The sequence below is a fragment of the Mangifera indica genome, chromosome 3 (genome assembly GCF_011075055.1).
Source record: "Mangifera indica cultivar Alphonso chromosome 3, CATAS_Mindica_2.1, whole genome shotgun sequence".
In the NCBI taxonomy this organism is placed as follows: domain Eukaryota; kingdom Viridiplantae; phylum Streptophyta; class Magnoliopsida; order Sapindales; family Anacardiaceae; genus Mangifera; species Mangifera indica.
Window position 1 is genome coordinate 3,813,421 of NC_058139.1, and position 17,562 is coordinate 3,830,982.

General features: G+C 30.8%; 1 protein-coding gene across 1 annotated transcript; it reads left to right on the plus strand.

Moving 5' to 3' along the window:
* Positions 1-8,782: 8,782 nt before the first annotated feature.
* LOC123212171 lies at positions 8,783-10,806 on the plus strand. The gene is made up of 4 exons (XM_044631234.1): positions 8,783-9,218; positions 9,317-9,414; positions 9,513-9,859; positions 9,949-10,806. The coding sequence occupies exons 1-4, from the start codon at positions 9,172-9,174 to the stop codon at positions 10,465-10,467; spliced, it is 1,011 nt and encodes a 336-aa protein (XP_044487169.1). The 5' UTR covers positions 8,783-9,171; the 3' UTR covers positions 10,468-10,806.
* The last annotated feature ends 6,756 nt before the right edge of the window (positions 10,807-17,562 follow it).

Consider the following 17,562-nt stretch of genomic DNA (forward strand, 5'->3'; position numbering starts at 1 on the left):
CTCTCTTCCAACCAATTCCGTACTCTACGTGTCTATTTTCCAATACCCCAAATCACTATTTCTCACGTTAAATTTAAAAATTCAGTTTTCTTATTCATCTAGAGAACATTTATTTCTTTCCATCCATTAAAAAAAATTAATAAAAAGATAAGAAAATTGATTTTTCGAATAGAAAATAGTCATACAACTTTTCGCAAATTAGTAATAGATATTCCGAAAGATCAAAACATCTCTTTCTCTATTAGTTATATGCCCACTTCTTTCTTTTTTTAAATGTAAATGAACCTATCAATCTTTAATTTGTTTGAAGTTTGTCCACCATTTTTTATGCCGCTAGACGCATGTAAAGATTAAAGTAAAAGTTCAATTAATTCCAAGGCTCTTTTGTCAATCACAGTGGATGATACACCACCCACATTTTTCTTTCTTCCTTTCTCCCTTGGAGTGCAAGACAGGATGTAGAGAAGTTGAAGTTTCCTTATTATTGTCACAGTAAAAGGCTAGCTGGCCTCTATAATTAAACATCTTTATATTAATTAATTGTGAGAAATGACTACACTTCCTTTTTCAACTTGTATGAATACTACCAGAATCTCCATGAAAACACTAATATTAACTACCCTTTTTACTTTGAATAGAGTCTTTACTATTTTCACCTCTTTTTTTTTTACAAAGATGAGTATAAGTTGTTTTTCAGATTTTCTTATTTTGAGGCCCAGTCTTGGTTTTTATTTTTATACATCCCTAATTACAAAAAAAAAAAAAATTTGCTTTCAATGTTTAGATATTTAGAGAAAAATTTGCTTTCAATGAGCAATTCCTTAAGTTGGGGTAATTTGATTAGTCAAATATGGGTGATCACACTAATGAAAACGAAATGGGAGATGGATGAGGACAAAAATAATAATAATAATGCTTAATTTTGAACTCTTCTTCTATCTTATATAAAAACAGTCATATATTTACATATAGATGTAGAAGTTGGAAGGATTCCCTTTTGCTTTTGCATGACTTGAAAGAATACAAAGAAAAGTTTTAGATTACAAGGAAGAGCTCCCCCACATGGGTTTAACGTCTATATATGATTTAGGAATTCAAGTTGGGGTGTCCATGCTTATATGCTTAAACTTATTGACATAAAAGGAAAATTAAATTAAATATTAAAATAATAAATTACGGAAAAAAAAAAAGATAGGTTTTCTCGGAAAATGACCTAAACCAAACAGGTCACTCTTATAAGCTTACCCCATATTTGAAAATGACTAAACCAACATGAATATAAACCCTTCCAATCAAGCCAAAATTATTGGGGAAGAGCCTACCAAAAAGGAGCATCTCAACAAGAATCAACGAAAAAAACAAGAGAAAAATGAAAGATATGCCCTCACTTATTCCACTCACCATTACAACAACACATATCTCCATGGAGAGAGAATAAATTATTATCAAATTTATCTCCCTTTTTCACATGCAACTTCCTCAATGAAAGATTGATATGTTAACAAAAAAATATTTATATTTTTTTAACAAGAAAAAGCTGTAAAAGAATCAATCAAGAAGAAAGACAGAAGCTCTTCCTTTTCTTTGTTGCTTGTCATTTGCATTTGCATGTGTATTTCTGACGCATGAAATGTTATTAATGTGGCCCGTTCTCCCAGAGAGGAAGAGGAAGAGATTGAAATTTTTCATATAATCCTTTCTGATTTGCTCCTTGGATAATCCACCATCTCATATTTTTCGATTAAACCAGTCAAAACATACATGGGAACATCCCACTTTCTCTCCCATTACATCGATTTTCCTTGTGTGGGAAATTAAATTCCTCTTGGTATAATCGATGGTTTATTTTCACAAATTGATTGGCACAAACAACCGCACCGCACTTGCTGAATGATCTTTCTTTTTCTTCACTTGATGCTAAAAAAACCCTAAACAACAGTCAACAATATTTCCTGATCGTAGAGAATATTACTATGTCAAGCTAAGGGATCGAATTTGGCTAACCTATGGACCATCAAAATTCTGCTCAATTATGCAAGTTAAATTAATTTAAAACATCATCAATATGAAGAGTCTTTGCTGTCAAAGGAATATATATTTCCTACACAACAAAGAAGATGAAGAAATGTCATCCTCAAGATTGGAATATTATATTTATAGTTTTTATTCTTATGAACAAATTTGTAAAATTATTGTTACAAGAATTTGATTGGTTAGGTTCACTTAATTTTCAAAGTTGTGGGTTTGCTTTGCTTAGTTTCAAGGCAATGCAATTTTGTTTTGTTGCAATACTAAGTCGACTAAAGAAAAAGCCAAAGGGGTGTTGACGATAGAAATCTTGTATAATTCCTAATGTCCTTTTAACAAAACCAACGATGGATCGGTACATAGAAATCAATTTTCTCTAATTAATTTTCCACATATACATACACAACTTGATAATTGACAGTATATGATAATATATACAGAAAGGTATGCAGCAAGCTCCACATGGGCAAACTTAACAAATGAGTGTAAAAGAAGAAGATAATGATGGACAGAACCAGAGCCATTTGAAATTTCTAATAAATTATATTCCATTGTGATCATTTTGATGGCGAGAGGTTTCTTTTGTTTGCATACAAGTCCATTAATATTATGCAAAAAAGCATTATTATGCCAACCCAACCATTGCCAAGCTTGATTCCCCATCACCATTCTTCCCCTAACACTATATATATAACTGGCTGGTCCCCATGATAGAGAAATAATTTTCTCGAGAAAACGAGAGAGAATCTGCAGAAAAAATTATTTATATTTTGCTTGTAAATATGGATAGGTAGCTAGGGTTAATGAAAGAGGGTCATGGGTCGTCCCCTTCCGCCTCTTGAGTTGTTACAATGAAAGGGTTGCTGCAACAATGAATATTATGAATTTATTTGTAAAATATTTTTAATTGAAATTTGTAGATTAAATTAGGGGCCAAATCGCTTTCTTTATACGTGTTGTTTAAGATGAATACAATTCTTGTTCCTACGTGACATAATTGCAATTGTTACCTTTAAAAAGTGGGGAGATCGATCATCAATCATATTAATTACCAACTCCAATTGCATACCTATTCAAGCTTCGACTGACAATGAAATATGAAAATGCCACTAATTGTTTTTTTTTTCTTTTTTTCAAAATAATTAATGTAAACATCCATTAGATAATCAATTAACATATCATTGTCAAATATAATGTATGGGATTGAAGTTGATTAAGCTATAAATTTATATAGAGAGAAGACTTGTTTTTTTCATTAATCACACTTTTATACCCTTAAAAGTTTCAAAAGTCATTTTTTCACCCATCTTTAGAATTCAGATTTTGATTTTAGATAGTTTGTAAAATAAAATATTATAGAAACAAAATCATTTTCTTTTTTAATTTCAAAATTCATTACTCGGCAGAAAAAATAAATAATAATAAATGTTAGTTAATTTTATGAGAAATTGAAAATGTATAAAAGGTCTAGGGTTTATGAATTAAGAGTTAAGAAAATTGATTTTTAAAACTTAAATACGGAAAATGTTATCCAGACAAATCTTGGGTTGGAAAAACTGTTCTCTGTTTTAATCAATAAGTAATTTGACAAGCAAGGATTGAGATTTGAGTTGACAAGAACTTCTCAATTTCTGGTTTTCTGTTGGTTGATTGTACGTGATAATTAATAATAAATTCCAATTACAAATCCTCCACCTTTCCAAGCAGTACCCTAATTTATTTATTTATTTATTTATTTGCTTTTTAAACTTCCCAATTTACCCTTTCATATTTAATATATGGTTCTCAATAGCTTTTAGGCCAAAATTATTTCCTCAAAATTGGTCCCAGAAATGCAACTTCGTAGTAATTAATGGTGATGTGATAGGCATAGTATGATTTTGTTCCTGTGAAACCTGAGCTGAAAATTCGTTGGATTAGGGACCACTGCTTCTGATTCTTTTCTGTATTTATGAGTCTTCTTCTTAACCAAACTTACTCCTATAATAACATTCAATAATTCTCCATGGGGTGGCCATGGCTCTTACTTTCTTGCATGCATGTATGAATATGATCAATTATATAGAAAATTAATTATTCCATTAGTGCCTCTTTTACCAAGTTAATTCATTATTTTCCTATTTTGAATCCAAAAACACCCTGACTAATGTTATGTGTGTATCTATTTTTAAGTATATACATGATATATTATCATATAATTGAATATTATTTTATCTTTTAATTCAAAATCACTTAATTATTTAATTTATATATACTCAAAATAGATACACATAATTTTATTATAACAGTAAATATATAAATTTACTTATATAAATATATTACACTAATCATAATAGTTAATAATAGATTATATGTCAAGTATCAAGAGTCCCAGATAAAAATTTGTATATATAGTATTACTGATCATGAAATAATAAAATCTATCTAATTGAAAATCTGATTATATTATTATATGATTTAATAATTTTAAATTAAGGATAAAATAAAATATAATTATATAATGATATATTATCTAAGTCCATAATTGAGTATTCAAAACTAGAGATATATATTATTACTTATCATGAAATATACTATGCAACAAAAAAAAAATTTATTCATATCAACAAAAAATTAATTGAAATTTAAACAAAAATAATAGTGGAATATTGTAACTAAAAAATCACTCAAGAATTACCAAAAATTGAGAAGAAGGCGACAAGTGTGGGTAAAACCAAAGAGAAAGTACAAGTGGGGAGGCATAATGTAGAAAAGAGGTACAAATGCGGAAGCATAAATTAAAAGAGAAAATGGGGCCAAAACTTAACTTAAAATCCAAAAGAGTGCCCACAATGAATTGGAAAAAGAAAGGGGAAGTTGATATTTGCAGAGGAAGATTGCTGTAAATATTTTGGAGCCCCACTAACCCACAACTCCTATGCCACCTCCACCCACCTTTCATTCTCTTCTTCAAATTACTATTAATTTCCCCAATTTTTCAAATTTTTTTCTTATTTAAATCAATGGAAAATTGATACCCATATACATTATTTTTTATTTTTTTTAATTATTGACTTAAATATATTAATGGATGTTGGGGGAAACCCATAAGTAATGGTTGGGTGATGATTAGTGTTAATACAAGAAATAATACATCACTAATTTTCTACAATTTGTGATTGGTTAGATCACACAAAATGTCCATCAAAGATAATATTAAAAATATTATTTGATTTTAATTAATTAGGTGTCTATAACAATAGCACTCTATCTAGTAGTTAGTTCCCCACTTTCTGAAAAATATTATTTTTAGCTTGAGCAGAAAAATAATTTATCTCGTGAACCTAGGATTAATAATTGAATGTAAGAATTAATGGGGTATGTTTAAAATTCAAAATAAAATAAAAACAAGTGTATTGTTGAATAATTAGGGATGGTTGGTAGTGCTTTTGGTGTGAAGTGGGTGCACTGTAGACGAATTGTGGATGTTGCCAATGACAGAAAGAACACAAAGTCCAAAAAAATTGAGTGGGGCGAAAGAAAATAAAGACAAACAAAACCCTAGAAAATGAAAAGAAATACATATAATATTCTTCACTTCTTGCATGGATAATTTCTTGGCCCCCCTAAGGTTTGAGTCTATTATAAATCTTATTGTTTAAGTGAAAGCAATAGTTGATAGACCCTTCTCATTTTTTTTAAAATAAAAAACTATAAAATTATATATATTTACTTTAGATATATAAATATAGACACATTTGTATACGTTATCATATAATTAAAAGATTTTAAAATAAAGATAAAATAACACATAATTATATAATGATATATATAAATATATATATCTTTGTATACCTAAAATAAGTATTTATAGTAATGTTCGATGAAAAAACCACCAAACAATTTAAATTTTAAGTTTAATAATTAGTCTTATAATTAATATACTAAATACGTTAAGAGTTTATTTTTGAAATATCGTGAAAGGAGATTTAAACATTTGTTTTCACATTGAAAACTCTCTCTTCTATTAGAAAGGGTAATTCAGTAAGGGTAAAATGGGTAATTTACTCAAAATTAACTTATTCATGTATAAAAAAAAGTTGTTTTGGATTAGGATTAAAGAAGCGTGTTTAACCCAAGGAAATACGCCTTATTTCATGACACATCTTGGAAATGGTGACTCTCCTGCATAAAAAGCAAAAGATTTTAAAGGCTATAAATAGTGAAGTGAACAACCAGGGGACTTTTCTATTTGGATTTTAATGAAGCAAGCATAACATTTTGCCCAGAGGACAATGTAGATAGTGATTAATGTAGTTTCCTTAATTGTGATTGTGAATGATCTTTGGTTTAAAAATATTAAAAACTCTCTCATTCTTATAGAAATTTCCTTTAATAAAAATAAAATAAGAGTAATATTATGTGTATTTATTTTTAGTATACAGTTTATGTATATAGTAATGTGTCATTATATAATTAGGTGATTTTAAAATGTGTCATCATATGATTTGATGTTTCTTTATCATATGATGACACATATTTTAAAATCATATGATAAAAAAACATCAAATCATATGATAATACTTCATCTGTATGTATAAATTATGTATCAAAAATAAATACACATAGTTTTATTGATAAAATAAACCCTAGCTTACTTTTTATAGTTTCAAAGCCTCAAGCACAAGTTCATTTCACTTGCTTTCACCACACGAACCTAGGAAGAAGGTTCAAAATTTTCAGCGTGCAAGAAGAAAGTACCTCATCTCTATTCTAAAGTTGCACAGTTGATGTGCTGTTGTTGTTATAGCTAGACGTGTTGAATTGGGTGTTTAATTATTGACTCTCAAATTTATGCATAAGTTTAAATCAAGTTAATTATGACTGGATTAGGGGTGAGGTTTACCTAACCTAATGGGTGGATTAGATTGGAGTTTCAAATGAAACTTTGGGGGTGAGGTGAGGTGAGGTCAACCGATTTGGCCTGCTCATCACATTTGATTTTTGTAGTCAACCCCAAAATTTAAAGTTTTGAAAAATCTCGAAAGACCCAGCTCATCTTTTTTATTGTTATTATAAAATAAAACTTCAAATATTAAAATTTTAATTATTCTGTACAACATACCGAAACTAAGATGATTACATAGCAAAGACCAAGTGAAAAGAGACAATTTGGCATCCTTAATAACCATCTACTCTACACACAAACGAAAATAAATGAAAGAGAGAAAAGGAAATGTGTTGTATAAAAAAGGGAGAAGAAAACAATGAGGAGATGAAAATTATTGAGTTGTGTTTGCCGTATAAAATTGTATAAAAATAAAATAAAATTATAAATATAAATAAATTTTATAAATATTTTTTAATTTCAAAATCACCTAGAAGATGATTATTGATTATTGAATCGAAAGAAATAAACAAAATTTTAAATTTTCTAGGAGCCGACCCATTGTGCAATATGTGGGCGTGGGACCAAATACAAAGACAAATTGCGTGATGCCATTCCAATTCCAACCCACCCTCTTTCACATTTCTTCTCTAACCTTTATTTCTTTTAATTTTTGGCTGCCATGCTTCTCTCTTTCTTTTGTCACCTCCATTAATTTATAACTTTAAAAAAATAAAAATAAAAATAAAAACCCACCCTTCTTGGTTTTGGGGAAGATCATCAATACCAACTTAACTTTTCTTGTGACATTCACTTAAATTATTATTGCTACCTCTTTCGTAGTGTTAGGCATACAATTAGATGGTAAATTTTCAATAGACAAGACAACTTGGTCACCAAGGATTCTTTCTATCTAAATTTACTTTAGTTAATGTGGATTGGCAAAAGATTTTACAGCCACTCAAATGGATGCAAGCGGGTAAAAGGCAATTTAACTTAGTGGGTCAACAATAATAATATTAATAATAATTATACTAAGTAAAACGTTTAAAATTTAAGATTTATTGCTTAAAATTAATTAATCCCCCTAAATAAAGGATTAAAAAGCTTAGCCTAGGTTAGTCATTTGACAGAGTCATACCAAAATTTTGATGAATCACCAACTTAAAAAAAAATGAGAGAATAAGAGAACTCAACCAATATCCATGTAATTAGGTTGGGATTAATCTATTTTCTAAAATAAGAAATTATAACCTGTTAAAAGTTTGAATCTTCAAAACCAAGTATCTTTTCTAAAAAGGATTTACTCCAAGACAAATGGGTTGAACTTGGAACGAGATTCCAGGGTCAAATATTTGAAATTGCCTCAAGATTTGATAAACAAAGGAAATATTTAATATGGGTAATTGACGGAAAGAAAGAAGTAAAAAAGTAAAAAGTAAAAAATGTGGAGAGGCTTGGGTGAAATAGAAATAGAAATATGTATAAAAAGAATACAAACAGTATCCAGCGGCAGCGGTGGCGGCAGAGAGACCTGCACGCTCTACAACAACTTATGTACAATTTACAACTACGAATCAATATCAATATGTCATTGATTTTCTCTCTCTTATTTATTAATTAAAAAAAAAAGAAAAAAAAAAAGGGCGTTAAATAGAATAGTACTATAAGTGTGGAGTTGATAAATAAATACCAAACACGAGACTAGCCCTTAAGAAAAGCCAACCTCAACGAACCCCACGCATAGGTAGAAGAAGAGAAGCAAATGCCAAGGCTAAAAAACAAAACAAAACAAAGGAAGAAAGAAAGAAAGAGCGGAATAAGGTGTCTCTCTCTTGGACTGATTCGTTTCAATCGCATCTATCTCTATATATAAGAAAACAAAAACCCATTTGACAAAAAAAAAACAAAGAATAGAGAAGAATGGTGATGGGTAGAAGAAATTCATTGATTTTTTTTAGTTTTTATCTTGGGGAAAATTAGTTTTTCTTTCCTTCTCTCATTGAAGAGTCCGCCCAAGAATAGTTAGATAGATAGATAGATAGTTGTGTGGGGAAGGAGGCAGGCATCTTTCTTCTTCTCTTTCATGCTTGTTATGTGTTAGCTTTTATTGCAACCCTTTCCTTTGCTTTCCTTTCATATTGCCCTTCTTTATTATCACCATCATAATCATAATCATAATCAAACCTCATCTCCTGTTATTTACATATATACATACAAACTTATCATCTTATTTGTCTCTCCAACTTCTCTTTTATATATCATTTCCTTCTACAATGGCTGTTCAAGCTCAATACCCATCCAATGTTCTTCTTCTAAACAGGTTTCTTTTCTTTTATACCATCTGTATTTTTCTCTCTTTGTTTTTAATCTTCAAATTTTCAATCTTTTTTTTTTATCGAAATTACTTTAAATTTGCAGAAGCGGGCAAGACGGGCATGATTATTCATTGCATCCGCAACCTGGAGGAGGTGGAGGATTGTTTCTTGATCAATCATATATGTCTTTCAACAATGGAGGTCAGTAACAGTATATCGGCTTTCAGCTATACGCCATTAAAAAATTTTCACTTGATCAAAATCAAAATTCAAGATTCTGAATTTATCTTCTTTAAAAGCAGGAAGTAGTAATAATCCACGGAAAAGAAGCCGGGAACTTCCGGGGGCTGCAAATACAAATACAACTACAACAACCTCGCCAATCAATATTCCCTTTTCTATGCAGACTCAACCTCCTCAACTCATAAACCTCTCCCAGCTCCACCACCCCAATGTCGTCTCCACCGGACTCCGTTTATCTTTTGGCGACCAACAACACTTGTATCAACAAACTCATAATCATCAACAACAACAGCATCAGAATATTATATGCCAGAGTCCTTTCTCATCGTCCTTATTATCGGAAGATTTTGCCACTCAAATCAAACGACAGCGTGACGAATTAGACCAATTCCTCCTAGCTCAGGTACTGATTCCGATTAATATTTAATTCACAATCTCGAACTAATGCCTTTTAATCAAGAGATTAAGAATCGATTTTTTTTTTTTTTTTAGGGAGAACAACTGCGGCGTGCATTAGCCGAAAAAAGTCAGAGGCACTACCGTGCGCTTATTGTCGCGGCGGAGGAATCAATAGCCCGACGGTTGAGAGAAAAAGACGCCGAAGTGGAAAAGGCAACGCGGAGAAATGCGGAGTTGGAGGCTCGTGCCGCGCAGCTTAGCGTGGAGGCGCAGGTTTGGCAGGCGAAAGCAAGGGCACAGGAGGCAACAGCTGCGTCGTTGCAAGCGCAGCTGCAACAGGCGATAATGAATAATAATGGGGGCGGCGGGGGAACGGCGCAGGATAGCAGGAGAGGAGACGATGGGCTAATGTGTACCGGAGAGGTTGCAGAGGATGCCGAGTCCGCTTATGTCGACCCTGACCGTGTTGTTTCGGTGGGCGTGTCGGGTGGGCCCACCTGCAGAGTTTGCCGGAAAAGGGTGCGTCGGTGGTACTGTTCCCGTGCCGGCATCTTTGTGTCTGTAAAGAATGTGACCGGGTGGTTCAGGCGTGCCCATTGTGTTTCAACATGAGGGATTCAAGTGTTGAAGTTTTTCTTTCTTAGGGTACAAGCCCAAGCCCAGGATGAGGCCCAACAAGAAAATTACCAGATGGTTAAAAAAAAAAAAGAAGAAAATAAAAATCCAGTATAATAAAAATTACAATTTTCGGTTTATTTTTTGTGTTAAATTTGGGTTCAGATATTCTGGTGAACCACCCAAAACTCAAATTTTTACTAATTTTTGTCTTTTTTTTCTTGGCCCCCCCCTCTTGGAGTGAAAATACCTAGAGGTAATGTACATGGCCACATGGGTAGTGGCATTTTTTACTAGAAAAAATAAATCATATATATAAATTCTTTCATTTTATAATTCATTTGCCCTATGATCTCTTATTAAAATTGCATTTGCTTCATATTTGCTTATGTTAATGTTGTGAATGTGATCATTATTAGGAATTATCTTTCTTAGGGTTCATCAATACACTTAGGGTAAAAAGAAAAATGAAACTTCTGACCCTTTGTTTTAATATTAATATAAATTGTTATTTTGTTAGAGCTGTTTGCTATAATTGTGCCCATGATTTTGTTAATGCACCATGTGCCATGTGTTACTGTGTTAGAGCTGTTTGCTAGAAATCTCCTAACCAGATCCATTATAGCAATTGGGGTGGGTTGAATTGAAACAATATGATATAATTGTAATCAATGCTTGTTTTTTCACTTGAAAGAAAATTTTCAAAAGTGATAATTGTAAATTCATGTAGCATTTTTCAGGATTTGCATAGTGAAGCTGACCTCAAGAGAATTGCTAATTATAAGTCTCTCTTTTTATATTGGTCCCATTGAGTTTTCCATAAATAGGCTTTGATAAATGTTAAATGGGCAATTTGATTGCCGAGATGTTAGCATTGACACATGACAAGAAGCGCAAAATGGCATCTTGGGTGGGTGGCATAAAGAAAGTGGAAAATATGCGATTACACAGGATGGATTGGATCCACAGTTGATTGATTTTGTTAAGGTTTAGGGGTGTTTTTTTTTTTTTTTTTCAATATTTCCTTCTCTTTTTCTGTTCCTCATTTCTGTCAACAATTTTGTTGCACATTGAAAGATGCCATTCCCATTTCTTTTTTCAACTTCTATCTCTTTTCTTAAAAGTATATACATGAAAGTTGGTAACTTTGACAGAATGCCAATTCATATTCTTCAGTTCATCAATACTGAGCATTGAAAAAATCTTTCTAGTATGAGAATTGTGATCTTGAAAAAAGCGAAATCTCTTGCCTTTACAGGGAGTCTAGATTCTCAGCATGGAATATGAAGAAAATTTCAACCATTAATCCCCAAGGAAATATCACAATTAAGATAATAATATGATGCAATTAAAGCAAGTAGTTATCTATAAACTAACTTTCGATGACTTAGCCTTGTTTGTTTTGTTTGTTAATAATATAAAAATGTGGTGAAGAAGAGATGGATCACAAGAATGCGTGATTACAACATTTAATTATGCAAGATTTGTAGGTGTTTGTTGTACATAAATTGCAGAGTAAGCTGGAATCTCAGTGCGTTCACATGGCTATTATGCCACACTGACCAATGCAATTAATGGTGGATCTAAACGGAACCAGTTCGGATTTGATTCGAATCAGTTAAACTTACCCTAATTTGAGTTTAAATAAAGTCCTCCAATTCGAAGATCCTTCTTTTCCTTTATCTTCAATGACCTTTTTTTTTATTTTTCTTTGATGGCTTCTTTGACAAACTCATCATCGGCTTAAAAATGGCCAATCAAAGCAAACTGGTCTTTGTTTGGATTCAATCCGAATCCATCCTTAAATGCAATGCCCGATAAATTCATGAACCACCCAGAAGGACTATTCTATCAGGAACTAAGAAAGAAAAAGATAAAGTAAACAATTGATTCTTGAGAAAATTACCGACCTACTAAAATAGAGAGCAACCCTTTACATATGTAGCTGTCACTAATTCAGAAGAAATAAGATTCCTTGCAGTTCAGTGGGCAATAATCTTTTCACTTTGTTTAAACAACGCATTTATATATCCTCTCCATTTCCATTTTGGAGCAAAACCGATACTTGAGAAGGGAAAATATGTTAAAACCAGCACATAAATTCAATCCATAGATTATCAAATTTCTAGTATTTGGTCCATGGGTGTTGAAATTTTACAATAGGACGATTTCCTGAAATATTATCAGACAAGACTATTTTTTAAAATAGGCTATATTTAATTTTCTTTTCCTAAACAAATACTCTGAAAATGTGCAAGATTCTTCTTCTCTAAATTAGTGGATGAGATAAGACACAGAAACTAGCTAGTGGAAGAAATTAAGAAAGATAATGACAACTCAGTTTGACCCAGATATGGAAATAAGCAAAAAATTAAACCATGATCTTTTTCTTTTTAGTGCACATGATCTCCGGATCATGATTTTTGAGATTTGGGTTCTCAAGAAATTGTGATATTAGTTGTTGCCAAAATATTCAACACCATCCCCATATTTGACTTGAAAACCTTTTCATTTCTTATTTCAAGAAATCTAGTAACCGACTGCCGATTCTTGTAGAAAATGGACATTAATGTGATCCAAGCTTAAGGTGTCAATCAAATGAAACACAAGGCTGTCAATGGGGCAGGATTTGAGGACAAAATAATACATAGAGAGAAGATGCCCCATTGCCTGAATTGCCCACCACAATGAGAAAAGACCCTCATGAAAAAATAATAAGTATCTCTGTGTGTGATGTAGATCTAGGACAGAACACAACAGAGAGTCTTTCTTATAAATTTCCCATGGGACCAATCTAATATTATAACCAAGTGGGTGTTTGTATTGTGTCGTGGCCTCAAAGAATTACCATGATAGCAAGAGAAGAGAAAGAAAAGTCACCCAATGCCAGCTCTACGTTGCTTGCTGATATTGGGAGAAGTGGAAGACAACACAATATTGTCCCTCTTCTCACTATAATTTACTCTGTTTTCATCTCAATCTCATGAGAAAAGTCTGACAGCTTTTCATGGTCAAGTTACTTTCATGTTAATCCTGGTGGGAAATGGGAATTGCGTTTGATTTTGAAATGTCCAAAACCCATTTCACTTTCAAACAATGCTACTTACTACTGCGACCCTTTTCTTTAATTTATTAATGGAGTTTCACGTTGATCACGGCAACTAAACAAACAAGGCAGGGCTTAGCTTTTTCAGCATCAATACATCTGTCTTCCCATTTACATCTTGTACCACAACCAGCCAAGTAGCTAAAAATAATGTCACTGTGAGTTTTGGGGCCCTTGATATGATGCTCAATAGATGGCAGTTTGACAAAACAAAGACATGAAACATCAATCTTATACACATTTTAGGTACTCTTTTTATTTCTAACATGCATGCTTTTTAGTACAGTTCTTTGGCCTTTTTCTTTTCTCTTCCATTCTGTTAGGTGATGCTAATAATGCACTTGACATTTCATTTTTCAGGCTAAGCAAGATTCACAACATTTATGTAATAATCACTGTCAATACCCTTCATCTTATTTAATATTTCTTCTTCTCCATGGTATAATGTGACTGTCAGGATCACGTGTAGGGCCAAATATTGAAAGAAAGAGTTTAATAACACCACCAAACCATACAGAAAACAGACTTCTAGGTGTTTCATAGTTGGGCCATTTGGGGCCTGATTTCTGAAACCATCTCGGACTGTGTAGTTAAATAATAATACAGCAGTTTAATCTTTGTGCAAAGCACAGTGACCACTGGTCCTCTTCAGCTCTATAGTACAATATTTAAAGGCTGAATTGAAGGTTTTAGGTGGGTGCAGATTCAGATTCAGAAGCACCTACTGCTATATGCACTAAACTTTATCAAACCATTAGCTTACAATCCAAAATCTTCAATGACTTATTTCAGAAAGATGAAAACAACCATTCAACAAAAAGGATTTGTGGCTAAAATGAGGTGATAAAGAGTTAACATTTGGGGAGGATATGTAGAGTATCTCAGAGACATTGAGCTGTGGAACACTAGACACATTTACTAAAAGACTGGTTGTGGTTTTCTTGATTTAGACTAAACATTGAGTGTTTTTAGGGTCCTTGAAATATACCCCGTTTTAGAATTTGATAATTGCCTGGACACCTCAATATGAAGAGAAACGGCCTCATTAATTTTAGGCTTCTTGTATTGTTTTGGCAGGTAGAGGCCATACATCATGTATTATTATAGGTTGGGCCCAAGTGAAAAGTACTTGTCCATTTCCTGAATTTGGGTAAATTTTAATAAATAAAATTATAAGTATTTTTGTTATACAAATAGATATATATACTTTGATATATATTATCATATGATAGAGTAATTTTAAATTAAGAATAAAATAATAATCGATCACATAATGACATATATAAATATATATTAATTTATATACTCTAATTGGATACCCATAGTATTGCTCAAATTTAATTTGGTGTAGTATAATTTTTTTGTTCATGTGAATCAAATATTGTTCTAACAAAACCTTAAAGGGTCGTTTGGTTCGTGATGAAGAAAAATTGTTTTGATAATCTATCTTTTATTGTTTGTATTCTTTTTTTGATTTATCAGTAATAAAAAATTACAATAACTTTCTATTATTAATAATGATACAACAAATAATATAGGTGATAATCAGATTACTACTTCTACATTAGGTATTAAAAAATTACTAAGATAATTTTGATTTTATTATAATTTTATTTTTATAATTTAATTTTTTAAGAGTAAAATACTCTCACTTTTAATCAATATAATAAATAATATAAAATATATTTTAAAATAATTATACTTATAAATATTTAAATAAAATTATATTGAATATTATTTTATTATTTTTAATTAAATATAATAATTATTTATATTTATCAAATTTTATTAAACACAACACCCATTTATTTAAATAAATTTGAACAGACCGAATCAGTGTACTTTCTGTGAACTAGAAGAGAGCCAGTATAAGAAGGTGGACTATTGTGGGCTAAATTTGGGCTTTTTGTCATCAGCGGAGCTTAGCTGAATCACCCCAAAAGAACCCCCATTTAATCGTAAATTTAACCCTAATTATAATATAAATACAAACGGAATAATGACATTTTATTTCTAATTATCAAAATGATAAAATTCGGCAATTTTATAACAAACAGTTTCAAGATCTAAACATCTTAAGAAACAGTTTACATAGTATCACCCAATTCAGCACTGGCCTCTTCTCCATTAGAAATAATCTTGTCAATTTCCTTGGAATTTTGCTATAAAATTGTTACTTTCAAAACTAAAGAAATTTAAATTTAATTTTAGATATCAGTAAGATGAAGTTACAATTGAAAATTTTTTCATTGTTAAAAAAATTTAAATCAAAAACTATATTTAAAATTGAGGATGTGGGTTAATAATGATTTTAAGTACCCCCCATAGGATTTTTTAGGGATTGGTATTGAAATTATCTTATTCAACAAAGTCTTCTTTTGGTTTCTATTTCATGGGTAATAACGTAAATGAGATTTCAATCAAAATATAATTATAAAAAATCCTTGAATTAATTTTTGAAAGAATGTGACCATTATATGTATTTTCTTCTCAATTGGGTTTCATTCAATTTTTCTTTACCATGGTCGTTTGAAGACTTCATCTCCTTATTTGCACCACCCTCACTTGCAACATCATTGCAACTTTGTTTACGTTGAATCATGTAGTTTAGTTTATTTGGATTTATTTTGTTTCTGTTACTATATGAAATTGCAAATTGGAGCACCTCTATTTTAATGTTTGTGTGACTATGTCACCTCTACTACTCGTCATCAACCAGTTATCGGTTGTTTACTCTTATCATCATTATATTGTACAACTCTAATTACTATTATTTATTAGTTATCGTTTATTTAATTATGCAATTCATATATTTATTTATAACAACGAGCTGAAACCTTCCTTTCATCCCCCACCTTCATCGGTCACATAACAATTTCTTATTAATAGAAATGAATACCAAATTAAAAGAACTCAAAGAAATGAAAATTCACCATTTCATCATAGTTTAGGTAGGAAATAGTATGACAAACTTACAAATGTTTACCAACCCACCAAGTCCAGCCCACTACTACTCTCACTCCATATTTTACTAGTGGACTAGTGATATAGAAAACCAATCTCCCTGTTCACATTTTTCATAGCTAAAGGTAAAACACTTCTTTTTAACCATTTTAATTTCTATAAATATTTTTCAGAATTTTTCTTTTTCAATAAAAAAAAATAGTCTTATTAGATGAGATATATATGAAATTAGCTACCATTCTATTGATCATATATAACCAAAAACCCAAAATTAAATACAAAAATACCTAAACCCACAAGATATCGGGTTAATTAAAATTTTATCATGCTGAGCATGACATGAGGCTTATTAATATTGTATTATCTTTAATGTGTGGGGGCTTATAGTGAAACTTTACAATGTGTAATGTGTAAGAGTTTTAGGGTATTTCACATTTAAATAAAATTATTTATATATATTTTGAGTATATAAATAGATATATATTTAATATTTATTATCATATAATTAAATAATTTTAAATTAATGATAAAATAACATTCAATCATTTGATAAAACATATAAATATGTATTAATTTATGTATTCATAATAGGTATATATAATATTGCTCTTCTTCAATTTTCATGTACAATTCTCCATGACATCTTACTCTACCTAAATCTACAATAATAATTTATAAAATTAAAATTAATCTAATTTATTCTACTAATAAATTCAGAAATCTCAAATAATATCCAAGGATAGTGAGATAAAATGAGAGATGCATCGAGAAATATTGAAAAGCCAAGGCACATGAGCTTTATTTTAAATATCATAAACGTTCATACCCAAAAGAGATATAAAATAAAATTGCATTAATCTAAGCTCACGTGTCGGACATAATCCATTGCCAAACAAACAAAGACATTTTTCGTACACTTAAAAGTATTTTAGGTCTTTGTTATTAATATGTTTAAATTACATTTGACCCTTAAGTTTGTAGTATTTATAATTAACCTCAAAAGTTTCAAATTTTGTACTTTG